Source organism: Emys orbicularis, chromosome 25 (assembly GCF_028017835.1).
Source record: "Emys orbicularis isolate rEmyOrb1 chromosome 25, rEmyOrb1.hap1, whole genome shotgun sequence".
Taxonomy (NCBI): domain Eukaryota; kingdom Metazoa; phylum Chordata; order Testudines; family Emydidae; genus Emys; species Emys orbicularis.
This window is the reverse complement of record NC_088707.1, coordinates 5,384,629-5,402,545: the sequence shown is the minus strand read 5'-3', so window position 1 is coordinate 5,402,545 and position 17,917 is coordinate 5,384,629. Positions and strand designations below refer to the sequence as shown.

General features: G+C 65.9%; 1 protein-coding gene across 1 annotated transcript; it reads left to right on the top strand.

Moving 5' to 3' along the window:
* The first annotated feature begins 360 nt into the window (after positions 1-360).
* Positions 361-12,614, top strand: OSBPL7 (oxysterol binding protein like 7). The gene is made up of 22 exons (XM_065422557.1): positions 361-453; positions 1,015-1,137; positions 1,868-1,921; positions 2,246-2,359; positions 2,904-3,026; positions 3,203-3,329; positions 3,545-3,648; positions 4,466-4,558; positions 4,930-5,059; positions 5,254-5,378; positions 5,997-6,104; positions 6,439-6,570; positions 8,155-8,236; positions 8,878-9,200; positions 9,656-9,793; positions 10,144-10,207; positions 10,458-10,536; positions 10,629-10,773; positions 11,151-11,295; positions 11,776-11,902; positions 12,024-12,146; positions 12,506-12,614. The coding sequence occupies exons 1-22, from the start codon at positions 361-363 to the stop codon at positions 12,612-12,614; spliced, it is 2,661 nt and encodes an 886-aa protein (XP_065278629.1).
* The last annotated feature ends 5,303 nt before the right edge of the window (positions 12,615-17,917 follow it).

Genomic DNA, 17,917 nt, shown 5'->3' with positions numbered 1-17,917 from the left:
TGTAAGTGCAAGGGTGTTAGCTCCAGTGTCCAGGCCAAATTCCAGAACCGGACTGGAACCAAAGGGGGCTGCGGGTCGGGAGTGAGGCGCATCGGTAGAGCTGGGCCGGGTTCGAGCGCTGGAATAGCAGGGGGTGCGGGTCGGGATTGAGATGTCTGCCCCCTGCCTGGAACCTGCCTGTAGTTCTCATGAGAGCCGCAGCTCCAGGAAGCGGGTCACAATGTCACCGCGGCGACACTACTCCCAGGCCATAACAAGCCAGGTTTTAATTTCTCTCCCCGCAGGGGGGCTCGGAGCTGGAGATGAAGGCGGTGGCCTGACACCGAGGGCCGTTCCGTTCACGAGAGGGAGCCCCCGGCCATGGGCAGTCACGAGAAGGAGCCGGCCTCCCCCCGGAGGGTGCCGTCCAGGTCCAACAGCACCGTGTCTTCCAAGCACAGCAGCGCTCACCAGGTCCGGCATCTCCCCTCCCTCTCGCCGACGCTCCTAGCAGACCCTTCCCTGCCCCCGGGACCAGAGCTGGGCCGGGGGAGGCTCCTCTCTGGGGAGCCTCAGGAGGGGGGCGGGAAAGAGGACGGCTGGAGATCTCGCCCCAGAACCAGGTGCTCTGCCCCACAAAAGCGGGGCCAGCCAGCGAGGAGGCTTGACGCTGCCCATCAGTGACTTGGGAGCCAGGGATGTTCTCTGGGGCCCATGTTGCTTTAAACTGGAGCAAAGGCAGGGACCGGAAAGAGGTCTGATGGGGCCCCCAGCCCCCTGCTATCCCGACCTGCAGTAGGGTACGGCCATTTCCTAGTGCCGATCGGCGCTGGTACCCCCACAGCCCTGGGCGGTGTGTGTGAGACAGAGAGATCGTGGTCCGTCAGCCCGGTCACGCCAAGGAACGCGCGGCCCAGGGGCACTGAGGGAGCAGCGCAGGGGTTACTATACGACTTGTTACCTCCCTTGGCGCCTGGGGGGGCAGCGTTGGGGCCTGTCCGTTCCCAATCAGACCCCCCCACCCGTGTGCTGCAGGGCTCTGAGTGCTGGGAGGTGGTGGACGAGCCCCGGAGCAGGACCGGGCCCGGCCAGGAGCTGGAGCGGCACGAGGGCTACCTGCTGAAGAAGAGGAAGTGGCCCCTGAAGGGCTGGCATAAGGTGAGAAGGCGAAGGAGCGGGGGGTAGAAAACCACCCCCCTTCTGCAACCCGGCACCCCGCTGTCGCATCACGGCCTCCTTGCAGTGCAGCTGGGGGCGACCCCTCGTGGGGCAGGGGACTGGGGCAAGCTCTCAATCCCCAGCCGCCTCGTCCTGGGCTTTGCCCTCGTCTGGGGGACCGCGAAGGGAAACTCAGGGCGTTGCCCCAGCAGGGGGCGCTCTTCCCCACGCCGGCGCTGATCGAATGCCCCAGCAAGGCCCTGCCTGCGTCGTCACAGAGCCCAAGGATGGAGGGCATCTGGCTAATGCTGGGGCGTTGGTTGACCCTGGTTTCCTTGGTCAGCTCCCAGCTTGGGTGGATACATTCTGTCCCCAGAGGATTTCCTCCTGCAGCTTCACGATTCTCCTTCACTTCCTGTCCTAAACTGCCACACGCTGTTCAATAGCTTCCAGCCCAGGCCTGGCTGCATTTTGCGGCTCTGTGAGCTGGCCGTGGGCAGTGTGGCTGTTAATTGGGTCCTGTGCTCCACCCCAGAGGCAGCTGCATTTCAGTGCTGGGGGAAGCGATTCTGGGATGTCGTTTGGAAGGTGCTTTGGCATCCTCTAGGCGCCTTGAATCCAGCGCGTGAGCTGGGCTCCTGGGGGCAGATCATGCTGCCCTCTGTCCCCTGGCGTTCCTGCCCTCTCCTCCCTCCTTCAGCCTCATTTCCTTCTCCTCTTCCTCCCGCAGAGATACTTCATGCTGGAGGAGGGGATCCTGAAATACGCCACCACGCGCCAGGATGTGAGTATGGCACAGGGCTGGGTGCCCGTCCTGGCCTCTGGATCAGTCTGCCTGGGGGGTGCATGCTGGAGCTGGCTTGCAAGGACTCTGTGTTTAGGGGGAACCCTATAGATCGTGCCCCCATTTCACCCCCATCCCCCCACCCCAAGTGGGGCCAGTTAGGAAGGGGTCTCTCACTGGGGACCGTTCTTCCCCCGATCCAGGTGGGGCGAGGTGGGCGGGGTGGAGCACTGAGACGCGAGGGTGGAATCCCGCGCACTCGGGCGCTGCCCAGTGCCCGTTCGCGCCCCGGCTGACCCGGGCCTGCAACCCCGCCCCTTCCAGGTCCTCAAGGGCAAACTGCACGGCTCCGTCGACGTCCGTCTGGCCGTCATGTCCATCAACAGGAAAGCGCAGCGCGTGGACCTGGACACGGAGGAGAACATCTACCACCTCAAGGTCTGGGCACCGGGAGAGCGGGTGGGGGAGGGAGGAGACGGGACGGGATGGGGGAGGGAGGAGACAGGACGGGGAGAGAGGGTGGGGGGAGGGAGGAGACAAGACGGGGGGAGGATGGGGGGGAGGAGATGGGGGACAGGGAGGGAGGTGACAGGATGGGGGGAGGACGGGGAGAGAGGGTGGGAGGAGGGAGTAGATGGGGGGACGGGGAGGGAGGAGATGGGGGACGGGGGAGGACGGAGAGAGAGGGTGGGGGAGGGAAGGGATGGGGAGGGGGGATGGGGGGAGGGTGGGGAGAATGGGTGGGGGGAGGGAGGAGATGGGGGAGAGGGGGGACGGGGAGGGAGGTGATGGGGGGACGGGGAGGGAGTAGGGGGAGAGAGGGTTGGGGGAGGGAAGTGATGGGGGGGAGAGAGGGTTGGGGAACAGGGAGAGCAGGAGGGGGTGGTGGAAGCGGGGAGGCCGGGGCTATGGCGTGGGGATGTCTATGACACATGTCCCGTCTCTCCCCCCGCCCACTCTCTGGGGTCTCCCCCTCCTGCAGATCAAATCCCAAGAGCTCTTTACCAGCTGGGTGGCCAAGCTGTGCTCCCACCGCCTGGCGGAGAAGCCCAAGTGCCCTGCGCCCACGGGGGGCCCGGACGGGCGAGTCCCGCCCCCCGCCCAGGTAAGCACTGCCCATCCGCTTTGGGAGCACGGGAGGGGACTGGGGGTGTGTGTGTGAGGGTGGGGAGGTCATGGGAGATGGAACCCAGGCGTCCGGGCCTCGCCCTCCCCCTCCCCCTATGGACAGAGTCTTCCCCAGGGAGCTCCCTTAACCCCCCCTACCCCTGCGTCCCCCAGGGCTACGGCTCCCGGAACCGCGTCCTGCCGTCGGACGGCGCCCCGGCCCTGTCTGCGCTGACCAGCCCCCGGGACAAGGTGAACGCCTGGCTGAAGGACAGCGAGGGGCTGGATAGGTGCTCGGCAGGTGAGTGGGGCGGGACGGCTGGGGCCGGGGTGTGAAATCGGGGGGGCTGTGGCTCCCGACCCGAGGGGCCCTTTGGGCGCCTCGTCCCCCTGCCCGAGCGATGGGGGCGGGGAGTGTGGCACCCACCTGCTCTTGTTCACCATGGCTGCTTCCCTGTTTCTCTCTGTACCTGGCCCCATCCCTGGCCCCCGTCTGCCCCCCCACCCCCATCTCAGAGCTCTCCGAGTGCCAGGGGAAGCTGCAGGAGCTGAACAAGATGCTCCAGAGCCTGGAGACCTTGCACCGTATCCCGTCCGTGCCCCTCATCTCCAACAGCCAGGTGACTGCGGGGGGGGGGGGGGCTGGAACGGGGGGGCTGGATCCTTCCTATGGGGCGGTGCCGGCCCCCTAGGGAGCTCAGCGTCAGGGATACCCTGCAGGGCAGCCGGGGGCAGGGCTGAGATCAGTGCCCGTATTGCTGAGAGCGGAGAAGGCCCCAGATCGCAAAGGGGAGCGCAGGGGAGGGATCGTGCCCTGAATCCATGGTGATGGGCTCTGCACAGGGTCCTAGGTGCAAAGGCATCCACATGGATGGCCTAGGTCTGAGCTTCCCAGGGGCTGTTGGCAACGGGTGGGGCAGGGCAGTGGGGACTCAGATTCACTAGCCAGGTGCAGCATGGTTGTTAATTGGGCCCTGTGCTTCACCCCAGAGGTGGCTGCATTTCACACTCAGTGAGCGATCCCTGTGTGCCGCTGGCTGTTTACTAGGCCCCGTGCTTCCCCCCAGAGGCAGCTGCATTTTGCACTCAGTGAGCGATCCCTGTGTGCCGCTGGCTGTTTACTAGGCCCCGTGCTTCCCCCCAGAGGCAGCTGCATTTTGCACTCAGTGAGCGATCCCTGTGTGCCGCTGGCTGTTTACTAGGCCCCATGCTTCCCCCCAGAGGCAGCTGCATTTTGCACTCAGTGAGCGATCCCTGTGTGCCGCTGGCTGTTTACTAGGCCCCCTGCTTCACCCCAGAGGTGGCTGCATTTCACACTAGTGAGCGATCTCTGTGCACCACTGCCACCTAAGTCTGCCCCTCGCCCGCCCCCCCCCCCCCAATCCGTGGTTCCTTCCCCTCTTGCCAGGGGGGTCTCATGCTCTCTCTTGGTTACAGACCTCGGCAGCTGCAGAGAGACCCAAAAAGGGGAAGCGAACCACCAGGATGTGGTGCACCCAGAGCTTTGCCAAAGATGACACCATCGGCAGGGTGAGCGGGGCCCTGGGGAGGGCTCCGGCTTCGGCAGGAGGAGGGGCCTGCTGCTTCGACTTTCCCCAGACCCATGCGCTGCTGGGGTCGAAGGCTGGAGCCGGCCATAGGAGAGGGAGGTCCCCTGGCAAATGAGGGGGCTCGGGGAGGCCACAGCAGGAGACCCCCAAGGTGTGGCCACGAGAGCCCAGTTCCCATGTGGAGTCGAGTCAGGGGGAGAGCCCCGCCCGAGCCGGATTCACCGCAGAGGCGTGGCCTAGTGGCGGGGGCGGGGGTCTCTGAGGACGGTGCTAAGCCCCTTGGGGGGTCAGAGGTCATGCTAACGTACAAAAGGGGGGGATCTAACCCTCCCCCGCTCCGTGCCCCCACAGGTGGGCCGTCTGCATGGCTCCGTCCCCAACCTCTCGCGCTACTTGGAGTCGAGCCAGAGCCAGCCGGCCTTCAGTCTCCCCCCGGAGTACAGCCAGCTGCAAAGGAGCTTCTGGATCCTGGCCCAGAAAGGTGGGATGGGTTGGGAGTGGGGGGTGGGGACAGGCCATGGGACCTGCTGCTCGGAGGGCACAAGCCGCCACCGCCCGGGGAGATGCGCAAAGCGCTTTCCCTGATCTAGCCACTGGGGGGAGACAAAGCTCAGCGCCGGGTGAACGTGGGGGGCAGCCTGACCTTGTCCCCCCCCGTCCCGACCCCTTCTCTAGTGCACGGGTCCCTCAGCAGCGTGGTGGCCGCGATGACCGCGGAGAGGAATCGCCTCCAGGAGATGCGGCGGGCGCTGGATTTGCAACGCCGGGCGGGCGGCGCCAGGAACGCAGCCGCGGCCGGGGTAAGGCACCGGGTGCGCGTGGGCCACGCGCCGTGCCCTCCCTATCTGCCACCACGGGGAGCTGCAGCCCGACCCCAGCTTTGCCCCCCGACCCCCTGGGTGGGTGGCGAGCGGGGACCTGAACCCGGCCGCTCTGGCTGTGACGCGTGAGCGACTGGCGCTTGAGCTGAAGGACGAGGCTGCGGCCACTAGAGGGGGACAAAGACCCAGGCGCTTGTAGGCATCGGGTTAGCCGGGGTCCAGACTGGAGCGGGTGTTGCCGGGTAGAAGATCCTGCACTCCCCCTCCGCCCCCCGCCCAGGCACCCGACAGCATGGAGGTCCCGCTAGCTAACGAGACGGAGAAGCTCTGGGTCCCGAGTTCGAATCCCGCGCGGGGCCATAGCGACTGGACGTATGGACCGTTGGGTGGCTCTGTGCAAGGCCTGGCTGGGTGACGGCGCTCTCGCCTGGGGCGGGGGGAAGGCTACGCTGTGCACCTGTGATCAGCAGAACCCAGCAGGACCCGGCGGGGGTGCTGGGCCAGCCTCGGGGGGTGGGGAGGAAGGAAGGGATGTGCTCCTGGGAACGCCCCCCCCCTCCCCCCCCTTCAGCGTTCCCTTGTCTCCTCCCGGCCCAGGCTCCCTCGCACAACCCGGACCACGCGGAGTATCTGCGGCGTTTCCACTCCCTCTCCATCTCCTCCGACGCCACGCTCGCCTCGTTCACCTCGCTGCACCCGGACGAGGTCAGGCGCCCTCGGGGGCGGGGTGGAGGGGAGGGGAAATCAGGATCGGATGACGGAGGAAGCCCCCCCCCGTTCCCTCTCACGCTGGGGTGGGTGGCACCTGTGGGTCGCTGCTGGGGCCATCAATGGAGCTGTGCTGCACTGAATCGCCCCGCAGATGGCTGTCCAGTCCCCTCTGGACGGGGGGGTGTCTCTCTAGCGCTGCCCCTTCGAGCCAGTCCTGCTGCTCCTGGTTCCCCGGGGGGAGCAAACCCGCCCCGCCGTGGGGAGCCTAGTCCTTCCAGGTGCCCCCTGGCCTCGCCCCTGCGGTGACTCCCCTTCTCTCCCCTCGCAGCCTGACGCCCACCTGGCCAAGGGGCGGGAGCAGCAGCTGTCCAACCGCAGCATCGTCTCGCTCTCGGACTCGCACACCGAGTTCTTCGACGCCTGCGAGGTCTTCCTGTCTGCCAGCTCCTCCGAGAACGAGGTGAGGGGCAGGGCTGGGGGGATCCCCGCTGCAGGGCCGTCCTGCACCTGAGCCTGGGCCCTGCTGCCCTCTGCTGGCCAGGTTGTGTCAGGCGTCTATTGCTTCCCTCTGGGGTCCGGTCAGTGGGGTCGACACACCAGCGCTGACGTGGTGGCCGGCTGACAGCCGTGGCGTCGAGACAGCGGTGGTTCTGGGTCAGTTATACCTGGCACAGGCCTGAGCAGTGAGACACACACACAGGTGTACGCACCTCTGGCCATGCAAACACACACACGTACTTGTGTGCACAGCGGTGCACAACCACTGCAAACACCTCCGCACACGCAGAGAGACACAACGGCCGTCGTGTACACGGGCACACGCAGCCCCCACATCTGCACACGTGTCCCCTCACAACAGCCATGCCTGCAGGTGCACACAAGGACACACACACACACACACACAGTGCCAGCGTGGCCATCCGTGTCACAAAGTTTAGACATCCTGAATGACACTGTGGGAGGAGCTAAGAAAGGGGGAGGGACTAGGGAAAGTGGGTGGAGCTAGAAGAAGCCATCCCATGCGAAAGCCCTGGCCGGCTTTGTTTGCTGCTTTCCTTTCCTTGGCTGAGTTTGGGTTTTGTGGAACTCATCTGGCCTCTCTCTGTTCTCTCTCTTCCGTCCTCCTCTATGCCCTGGTCCAGCCGCTGGCTGAGAAGCCCCTTCCCCCCCCGCCCCCCCATTTATTCTCATGAGCTTTTACTTGTGTCTCGTGTAGACAGGACCTTGGTGCATAGAACCATTATCTCTAGAAACCACCCCCAGCTCCCACTCTGCCTCTCCCCCACCCCCCACTTCTCCCCCTTTAAGCCCCCTCTCCGCTACCCCCCCACCATCCCTCCACCCAGATCCTGGGTCCTCCGCTACTGAACCCCCAGCTCCCAGATAACCCCCCTTCCCCATCACCTCTGCCTCCACTTCCTTGACTCTAGCCACCTCCTTCTGGGTGGGTCCGTCTTGTCTGCCCCCGGTGGTCTCAGTCCTGTCCCTAACCCTGAAGAACCCCCCCCCCCAGTTCTAGCCACCGCCTCCCCCCCATTTCTCTCCCTTAAGAAGCCCCTAACACCCTGTGCAGTGTCCGACCAGGCTGCTATCCCACGCCCTGCCCTCTGGCTGTTAGAAACCCCGTTCCCTTCCTGTGTCTAGTGGGGGGCGCAGCCCCCCCACCCCCGCCCTGTCTGTGCTTTGGGGCAGGGGGATTCTGGCTCCCAGGGGCTTGGGTTCCCAAATTTGGAGTGGGGTAGCAGCCAAATGCAGCCGGGGGCCAGTACACGGCCCTCTGCCCCCCCCATTCTCCGGAGCCTGGGGGCTGCTTCCCAGCCGGCCTGGCCAGTGGGTCTGACCTGTGGCTAGTCCCATGGGCGGCTCCAAGGATGGGGGATTTTGCCCCACCGGCTCGGGGGGGGGGGGCTGTTGTGCTTTAATCCTCCCTCCCGTCCACGCAGCCCTCGGCCTCCCCCCACCCCCACCCCAGCTCTCGTCGCCCTGCGCCCATCCCAGTCCCGTAGTTGCCAACCCGGCTTCTGTGACCTTTCTGCCCCTCCAGGCCTCCGACGATGAGTCCTGCATGAGCGAGGCCACCAACAGCCTCTCCGACGAGGCCGGGGGGGACGGGCGCTTCCAGAGAGGTATCCGCCCCGGGAGGGGCTGGGGGGTGGGGGTCAGGCTGGGGGGCCGATGGCTGTGGGGGGGGGCAGGCTGGGGGGCCGATGGCTAGGGGCAGGTTAAGGGGTGATGGCTGGGGAGGGGCCAGGCTGGGTGGTGGCTGTGGGGAGGGGGGCAGGCTGGGTGGTGGCTGTGGGGAGGGGGGCAGGCTGGGGGGGCCGATGGCTGTGGGGGGGGGCAGGCTGGGGGGCCGATGGCTAGGGGCAGGTTAAGGGGTGATGGCTGGGGAGGGGCCAGGCTGGGTGGTGGCTGTGGGGAGGGGGGCAGGCTGGGGGGGCCGATGGCTAGGGGGAGCAGCTTGTGGGCAATAGCTGAGGGAGGTGGACAGGCTGGGGAGCTGATGGCTGCAAGGAGGGGGGCAGGCTGGGGGGGGCGATGACTGCAGGGAGGGGGGCAGGTTGGGGGGGCCAATGGGTGGGGGGAGGTTGACGGGTGATGGGTGGGGGGAGGGCCAGGCTGGGGGGTGGCTGCGGGAGGGGGGCAGGCTGGGGGGCCGCCGATGGCTAGGGGAGGTTGGGGGGAGGGGGAGAAGCCGGGGGGCAATAGCTGAGGGAGGGGGACGGGCTAGGGGGAGGGCCCAGGCGACTCACATGTCTGCCCCCAGCAGGCCGAGGCGCGGCGGACGGGGGGCCTGCGCCGTGCGCATCCGAGCCGGGAGGGGGGGCGCTGCTGGCTCCCCTGCCCCTGCCCGTGCTGCTGCCCGCGAGGCTCCCGCGCCGGAGCTGCCTGCCGGCCCCCAGCGTCCCCGCCGGCGACGTCAGCCTGTGGAACATCCTGCGCAACAACGTGGGCAAGGACCTGTCCAAGGTGTCCATGCCGGTGCAGCTCAATGAGCCGCTCAACACCCTGCAGCGGCTCTGCGAGGAGCTGGAGTACAGCGCCCTGCTGGACGCCGCCAGCCGCTGCGCCGACCCCTGCGAGCGCCTGGTACGGCCCCCGTCTCTGCCCCTCCGCCCATGCCCTCTGCCCCGCTCTCACCACAACAGAGCAGTTCTCGGGGTCCCTTCTTCGGCCTAGCCCGTCCCCGGGGGCGGAGGGTTCGTGGGAAGAGGTAAAAGCCATACACTGCTGTGCGGCTGGCCACATACCTTCCTGACCCCTCCGGCTCGGGCCCTGAAGCATGAGGGTCAAAGGCCTGGGCAGCTCCTTCCGCAGCCATTTGTCCTCATTCCTAGAAATGTCTAATCCAGTCGCCCTGCAGCAGGGAGTTCCACCCATCCATAGCCCTTACCTCATGGTCCCACCTCCACTAGATGAATGGAACCCGTCTCTCCCCGTAGCTGCCCCTCCACCCTCTTAGCCCTGCCCACGGCACCACCTGCCCTGGGGCCTGGGCGTTACGGCCGGATATGGACCAGGCCCCAGTGACTCTCTCCCCCCAGGTCTGCGTCGCTGCCTTTGCTGTCTCTGCCTACGCTTCCACCTATTACCGTGCGGGCAGCAAACCCTTTAACCCCGTCCTGGGCGAGACGTATGAGTGCGTTCGGCCGGACAAAGGCTTCCGCTTCATCAGCGAGCAGGTACTAAGCCAGCCGGCCAGGCTGGGGAGGTGGGACACAAGGACAGGAGTCAGCCACTGTAACAAACAGTGCACGTGACACCCCTGCCCTCTCCTGGGCAGAATCCAAACTGCCTGCTGCGTGTGTCATGAGCACCGTACTGCTCGCAGCTGGTGGGGATTCGCCTAGCGTTATTTTGTATCACAGAGGAGAGGTGTCCATAGCTGAGAACGGAGATGGGGGGCGGGGGCTGCAGAGGAGAGAAAGCTCTTGTGCAGAGGGTGGGGGGATTACAGCTCCCCCCCACCCCCAGCTCTCCAGACAGAGGACACAGCTGCACGGCTCTTCCTTTCTCTCCCCACTGCCTGCAGGTTTGCCACCACCCACCCGTCTCCGCCTGCCACGCAGAGTCAGACAACTTCATCTTCTGGCAAGGTGAGCACCAGGGCATCGGGGCGGGGTCAGAACCGTCCAGCCAGCGGGATTCCCTGTGCTCAGGGCTGCGGGACCAGGGGCTGGGTCAGAACCGCCCGGACAGCGTGATTTCCTGCCCTCTGCGCTCAGGGCTGCGGGACCAGGGGCTGGGGTGGGTCCGAGCCCTGTGGGAGGGGGGCTTCTCCGTGCCCAGGAGCGCGGGTTTGGGTCAGAACTGCCCTGAGCGACCGTCTCTCTCTGCTCCCTCCAGACATGAAGTGGAAAAATAAATTCTGGGGCAAGTCCCTGGAGATCGTCCCTGTGGGGACCGTGAACGTCAAGCTGCCCAGGTGAGTGACCCCTGGGGCTGGTGAGCCCCTGCCCTGTGCCCCTGCCCCCCCCCCCCCCCAGCGCCCGGTAACTGTCTCTCTCGCTGGCCAAGGTTCGGGGACCACTTCGAGTGGAACAAGGTGACGTCCTGTATCCACAACATCCTGAGCGGGCAGCGCTGGATCGAGCATTACGGCGAAGTCCTGATTCGCAACGTCCGGGACAGCAGCTACCACTGCAAGATCACCTTCTGCAAGGTAGGGGGGGCCGGGCCCCACAGCCCCCCATGGTCCCCTCCTCCCTCCCCCCTCCAGCCCCCACAGTCCCCTCCAGCCTCCCACCTCCCCCCTGCGGCCCCCACGGTCCCCCACGGCCCCCTCCAGCTTCCCACCCCTAGAGCTGGGCTGGGCCCCACAGCCCCCCACATCTCCCCTCCAGCCTCCCACCCCCTAGAGCGGGGCTGGGCCCCACAGCCCCCCCACGGTCCCCTCCAGCCTCCCACCCCCTAGAGCGGGGCCGGGCCCCACGTCCCCCCTCGGCCCCCACGCCTCCCCTCCAGCCTCCGACCGCAGCCGTCTCTCCCCCCCTCCCCTGCGAGGCGTCTCCCCCCCTAACCCCTCCCCTCCTCCGGCAGGCCCGGTACTGGAGCTCCAGCGTGAACGAGGTGCAGGGGGCCGTGCTGAGCCGCGGGGGGCAGGTGATCCACCGGCTCTTCGGCAAGTGGCACGAGGGGCTGTACCGCGGCGCCTCCCCTGCCGGGCAGTGCCTCTGGAAACCCAGTAAGGAATGGGGGGGGGTGTGTTTTCTATAGGGGACTGGGAAACCGCCCCCTGCAGGGACAGACCCCACCCCCACCCCATAGGGGACGGCTCTCCATAGGGGACTGGGAAACCGCCCCCTGCAGGGACAGACCCCACCCCCACACCATAGGGGCTGGCTCTCCATAGGGGACTGGGAAACCGCCCCCTGCAGGTACAGACCCCACCCCCACCCCATAGGGGCCGGCTCTCCATAGGGGACTGGGAAACTGCCCCCTGCAGGGACAGATCTCCCCACCCCATAGGGGCCGGCTCTCCATAGGGGACTGGGAAACCGCCCCCTGCAGGGACAGACCCCACCCCCACCCCATAGGGGCCGGCTCTCCATAGGGGACTGGGAAACCGCCCCCTGCAGAGGGGGCGGGTGCTATCCGAGGGTGGGGGCTTGGACTGGGAGGGGTGCTCAGAGGTCGGATCTGTGTACCCCTCCCCCCCCCGCAGACCCCATGCCCCGAGAGCTCGAGAAGAACTACGGCTTCACGCAGTTCGCCCTGGAGCTGAACGAGCTGACGCCGGAGCTCAAGCGTTTCCTGCCCTCCACGGACACGCGGCTGCGCCCCGACCAGCGGTGAGTGGCCCCCCTCTTCTGACCCGCTGGGCCTCGCGCAGCTCCTGGGGGGGGGTGATAGAGGGGTATAGCTGAGACCCCACAGCTCATTGCAGGAGTGATTTCCCCCCCCCCTCCCCAGGTATCTGGAGGAAGGCAACGTGCAGGCGGCAGAGTCCCAGAAGCGCCGGATCGAGCAGCTGCAGAGAGACCGGCGCAGGGTCATGGAGGATAACAACATCTTCCACCAGGCGCGTTTCTTCAGGTACCGGCTGCCTGCCCGGCTCCTGGGAGCCCCCTCCCTGCCCCGCTCTGAGGAGGAGACCCTAGGGGGCTGGGCGCCGCTCCGAGGGGTTGTGGGACCCCCGGGTCCTGGCTTATGCCAAAGCCACAATGTGATCACAGGAAACTGGGGTCTGGGAGGGGCCTGAGCCTCAGAAATGGGGGGGGGGAAGCTGAGGAGCCCCTGGGATATTTGGTGGGGAGCGAGTTGGGGTTTGGGCCTGGACGCTGGGCCCAGGTTAGTCGCAAAGCCCGGTCCGCGGTTGTTTGCCCGGCTCTCTGGGGCGCCCCCTGGACTCCCTGTGTCTGACCACGTCCTTCCCCCTCCCCTCTCCCTGGCAGGCAGCAGATGGACCCCGGCGGCAAGGAGTCCTGGCTCAGCAACGACACCTACTGGAAGCTGCGGGCGGAGCCCGGCTACGCCAACCTCGACAGCCCCGTGCTGTGGTAGCAGCGGCCTCTGGGGGCCGCCCTGCCCAGCTCTCTGGGCCCCTGCCTCCCAGGCACGTAGGGACTAGTGGGCAGGATCTGGGGACACCACAGCGCTGGGCAGTGCCCCCCAGTGGACAGGGTGAAGATGCCGCGGGTGAAAGGTGTCCTGGCCCTTCCCGGGTCCACCCTGCTCCCATCCCATCCCTATCGCTGCTGTCTGCTGGCTGGGCAGCCTGCGCCCGCTGGCACCTCGAGGACTGCTGGGGGTGCCAACCCGATGCACTTACTTCTGCCTTCCCCCCCTCGGGGGGCACCGTGATCCGGGGGGTGGGGGAGAAGCTTTGATTTTTCAAATGCTTTGTATTAATTTAACAAAACTGTGCAGAGAGGGGCCTGAATCCAGGGGGCGAGTGAACAGCAGCAGATGCAACGGTCTGCATAGCAGGGGCCCGGATCTTCCTGCAGGGAAAAGCCATTCCTCAGCATAGCCCCGCCCTTGGAGCTGGGAGCATCCAGGCAATGACCTGAGCAGCTGTGTTACCTAATGGTTGGAGCCAGGACTCCTGGGTTCCATTCCCAGCTCCAGGCCTGGAGTGGAGTCTAGTGGTTAGAGCTGAGGAGAGTTGGGAGGGTTCAGTTCCTGGCTCGCCCAGGGCTGTACGGATGGGTGAGGGGCAGGACGTGGGCGTTAAGGACTGGCTGTAGCGCCCTCGGGCACCCCTCTGTTCCGGGGCTGGCGTATTCTCTGCCGCGGACCTGGGAGTTGTTCCCCTTGGGCCCCCGAATCTGCTCAGGGCCGGAGGCAGCCCTTTTCTCTCCCGTTTTTGGGAGGCCGCGGGGTGCAGGTTCAGAAAGGACCCCTTGGGCTCTGATGCTTCGGGGGTGTCCTGAGCAGGAGCTGCTGGACTGCTCCCCTCAGTTACCCATAGGGGGCACCGTGGAGCTTCCCTCACCTGCCAGCATGGGGGGCAGGGATCCCCCGTGTGGCTTGGGGTCGGCCTGCAGGCGGGCAGACCTCGCGCCCTCCCTCCAGGCCCCGTCGGGCTGGGTTTGGCCTTTTGTTTGATCAAACATTCCACCCCTCTAATAAAGGATCCGGAAGAGCCTAAGTGGAGAGTCTCCTTCACCATCCCCCCCCGTGCCCCCACCTTTCCTCTCCCCCACCCTACTTGGGGGGAGGTTCTTCCTCTCTGCAAACCAGGTCCCCTCCAGCCCACCCCCGGGCTCCTGTCTACGGGGTTCTTTCCTTCTTGCACCACAGTGGTTTCAGACACGTCTTATCGAGAGCCGGCGGCTTCATTCATGTGGCCTAGGGGTTAGAGCAGAGGGGCTGACAGCCAGGACGCCTGGGTTCTGGTCCCAGCTGCGAGAGGAGAGTGGGGGCCAGGGCTTAGTTGAAGGAAGGGGGTGGTAGTCGAAGTGAGGTCTCCTGGGTTCTGGTCCCCATTTTGCCTCTGGATACAAGTCACTTGTCTCTGCCAACGTTTCCTCACCAGGCTGCCTAGAGCTAATTCACTGGTGTGAAGTGCTTGGAGAGCCCCAGCTGGAAGGTGCAGGTTTCCTGGTGCACGCCCAGCAGGCACCCGTCAGTGCATGAGCACAAGGGATTGGGGCCAGGCGCGCTGCTGCCACCCTGAGTATTGGGCCAGGCCTGCTGAACAGGTTGGTGCTGGGAGGGACTAACATACCCATGTGGGGTGCGACCCCCCCTCCCCCCAAGGCTGCTGCCCGGGATGGGGCCCGTCCATCCTGGGGGGCTGCAGGCTCCCTGCCCTGCTCTGAGCAGTGATCAGCTCTCTCCACCCAGGTCGCTGGGCTTGCTTCCCCTCCCGCAGTCACAGCCCTAGATTCACCACCCGCCGGCTCTTGCGCGCTTGCGCTCACCTGCGCATCGTACGCACGCACCCGCTCGCCTCCATGTACTCAGCCGCAGGCCCTGAATATACAGCCCCACCCATAGGCGCTCATGCAGCGACACAGATGCTCGTACCAACCCCCCCCCCCAGCACACACACTAGTGCAGGTGGGCAAATGCACGCATTGCACCCCCCTCACCTGGATGCTCACGCGCACGCCCTGCACACTTGCTAGGCACAGGCCTGCACGTCTGCCTGCTCAGTGCACCCACGTGCTCCGCTCACGCACGGCTGGGGTTGCACACCCCTTATGGCTGTGTGTGTCTCTCTCTCTCTCACACATGCTCGCTGCAAATCACACACACACACGCCTGGACACTCACTATTCTCACACACACAGAGCTGTGCTCACACTCACAAGCCATACTACACATACACACAAGTACATGTGACTACATGCATCCATTGCATCCAGATATGCTCAACACACATACACAAACCCCCCCCGCATGGTACTCAGCATACGCCTGGCTGGCGTGTCACCTGGTCCCATCAAGCCAGGCTCAGCTCCCCGCCCCCCCCCCCCCCCCCCCGAACACATCTGCCCCCTCCTGAGCGGGCGGTGCGTCCGCGTCTCTGGTGCTCACACAGACACAGCGCGGGCGCCACAGCTTTACAGTTTATTTAAAGAAAGTCTTAAGCAAAAAACAAACCACGGTGAACGTGTAGAATCTGTACATGGGTCAATAAATATTTTCAAAAGTAAAGATTTTTTCTTAAAAAACAAACAACCAACCCCACCCCCACCCCCTCCGGCCCGGAACAGACCCGCACGTTTCGCCGCCTACACGTGGCGGCGTGTAAACAGTTTGGGCGAGCACGGCAGGGCTGGCGCTGGCCCGTGCCCGCAGTGGGGGCAGCCCAGGGTGGTGGGCTGCAAGGAGGGCCGGGCCCGCTGCTACCAGGTTGGCACCGTCCTCTGATTGTCTGGCTGAATAAATCCACCTCCAGTGTTCCCAGGCTACAGGCTTCAAATATTGCAGGTCCAGGGGCATGCCCCAAGGGCGGGGGGGGGAGAGAAAAATAACATTTAACGTGTAACTAACCCCCCCGCCCCCCGAATCGTTAGGTGCGTAGCTGAGTGGTGGAGGGTTTTGTGGGGCAGGCTCCCTGCTGGTTGGGCACTGGCGAGCAGAGCCCCCCGGAAGGCCAGGAGCTGGGGTGCAAAGGGGGGGCTGGTTCGCGCAGGGCAGAGCCCAGCGGCTGGGGGAATCGCCCGGCTTCACCCATGCGCCGCCCTGCTGGTCGCGGGGATGAGCCGTGTGGAGGGAGCAGCAGGCTGCCCTGCCCTGCTCTGAAATGCTGCAAGATCCATGAATATTTCTGGCTGATGCTTCTCCCCCCCCCCCCCCACCCCCAATGGCTTTGCAAAGCAAGGCTGGAGTTAGCCACTCGGGGGGCAGCACCCATCTGCCTCTGCAGGCCACACAGCGCACGTGGAGAGAGGGGTCAGGGAGCCGGCGGCGTTCTGAGCTGCACATCCTGGGTGGGTGCCCTGCTTTCTGGCCTGGCTAAACTGCTCGGGGCAATGCCGCTGTGTTAGAATGGGGCGCCTTTACCCTCCAACGAACCCCCCCCATGGGGCAGCTCAGACAGCCCCCAGAACTGCCCCTGGCAGGCCCCCGCCCAAGGAGCACCACCGTCAGGGCCTCAGCAGCGGGCCTGACGGGCAGAGCCGTAAGTCCAGGGCTTACGTTCAGCGGCAGGCGTTCGCCTTTCCTTCCCTTGTGGACGCCACAAACCCAGACTCACGCGCACAGGGGCTGCCCCCAGCCGAGGGACGGGACAGGGATGGCGGGGCCAGGCTAGGCCGGCTGGGGGTGAAAGGCAACATCCCCCCCCCCCTCCCCACAGTGTGAAGTTGGAGCTGGAGGGCTCAGAAGGTGGGATGTGAGGGGGGATGCCCCCCCCCAAGCTGGCAGTGCCCCTACTGTCAACGTAGGTGCCTCGTCCCGATGGCTGCATTGCCACGGGCAACTGGGCACTGTAGGCCGGCCTCAGTGAACCAGTCTGCTCCTGCCCCCTTGCACGGCTGGTTCGTAGCACCCCGTGGGGGCAGCGGGGGGGCTCTGCCCCATGAACTGGGGGACCCCAGGCGCCCCTGAGGTGAGGTGAAGACACAGACCAGACGGGGAGGGGGCTGAGGGCTCTTACTTTGGGGGGGGGGGGCAGAGCCTTCCAGTCTCCAGGGCCTGTCAGGCAGGGCACCGCCCCTTCCCCCCCCCCCCCACTTTGCTTTAGTTGCTCCCCTGAGCTGAGGGCAGGGGCCAGCCCGGGGTCACTGCCGGTGGCAGGGGTAAGGTTGGTGCAAAACTCATCCCCGCCCCCTCCGCCCCCCCAAGCATGGCCTCCCCGCCCACCGCCAGACACAGCAGAGCCACAGGGGAGCAGCCGAGGCCACCCATGTGGTTTGGCGCCTTCCTGCAGGGGGCTGCGCTGGGCACAGACCAGGCCCCCGTCAAGCCCGAACCCTCTGCACGCTCGGGGAGAAGTGGGGGGCCAGAAGGTGCCTGCTGCAATGGGGGGAAATGAGGCTGCTAGGAGGGTGCTCCCGCCACCACTGGTTGCCACCGGAGGGCAGCACTGAGCAACGGGGGGTGGGGGGAGGGTAAACAAAACGTGCCCCTGTGCCCAGCCCACCCTGGCCTGGGGATGGCAAGACAGGCGCTCGGGGCATCAGTGATAAGCAGGGTCAGGCCAGGCCTGCAGCCTCGGCGGGTCTCCGGCTAGCTGCTGCTGCGCCTGGCTGGCTGCAGGGTAACTGCATTGTTGGTGCTTTGGGGGGGGGGGGGTGCCCTTGTTGGTTGTTTGCCTAATTTAATAGAGGGGAGCGTGTCAGGCCACCCGTGCAGAAGCACGCATTGGCATACAGGCGTGGGCATTTTTCTCTCACGTGTGAGCCCCCCCCGTGTACGTGCGACCGATGCGGGGGAACAGGCGCGTGCAGCACTGTGTGGCCATGTGCTCGTGCGTGACTGGGGCATGGACCAGTGTGTAAATGCACATGGGTGTGAGCACCTCTGGGGCTGCCCCCTCCCCCGCGTGCGCGACTACACACACAGGCGCACGAGGGCGTGTGCACATGTGCCGCTGCACAAACACGGGCCAGCAGGGCCCAGCCTGGCACACACTGAGTTCGGGCACACATTCCCCCCCCCACCCCCCCGCGCCAGCAAACAGTAACATTTGTGTGGGCAGGGCTTGAACTGTGCACCGGGGGGCCGGGGGGGGGGAAGGGGGGTCACCCAGAGACGCTTCACCCCCCCCACCTTCACCTTCTCTGCTGCGCCTGTCTGCAGCAACCGCCCCCCCGTCGCGCCCTTTCCCTGGGGACACCTGATATGTTTTGGGGGGCAGGGGAGCTCCAGCCCCTCAGCACCAGGAAAACGCTCCCTCCCCGCCCCCC

Bases quoted from the DNA above. Each gene is read 5' to 3' on its own strand.
- OSBPL7 (XM_065422557.1), top strand. From the start codon at position 361: ATGGGCAGTCACGAGAAGGAGCCGGCCTCCCCCCGGAGGGTGCCGTCC. The intron at 3,330-3,544 runs GTGAGTGGGGCG...CCCCCATCTCAG, and splicing joins GCTGGATAGGTGCTCGGCAG to AGCTCTCCGAGTGCCAGGGG. The intron at 11,296-11,775 runs GTAAGGAATGGG...CCCCCCCCGCAG, and splicing joins GCAGTGCCTCTGGAAACCCA to ACCCCATGCCCCGAGAGCTC.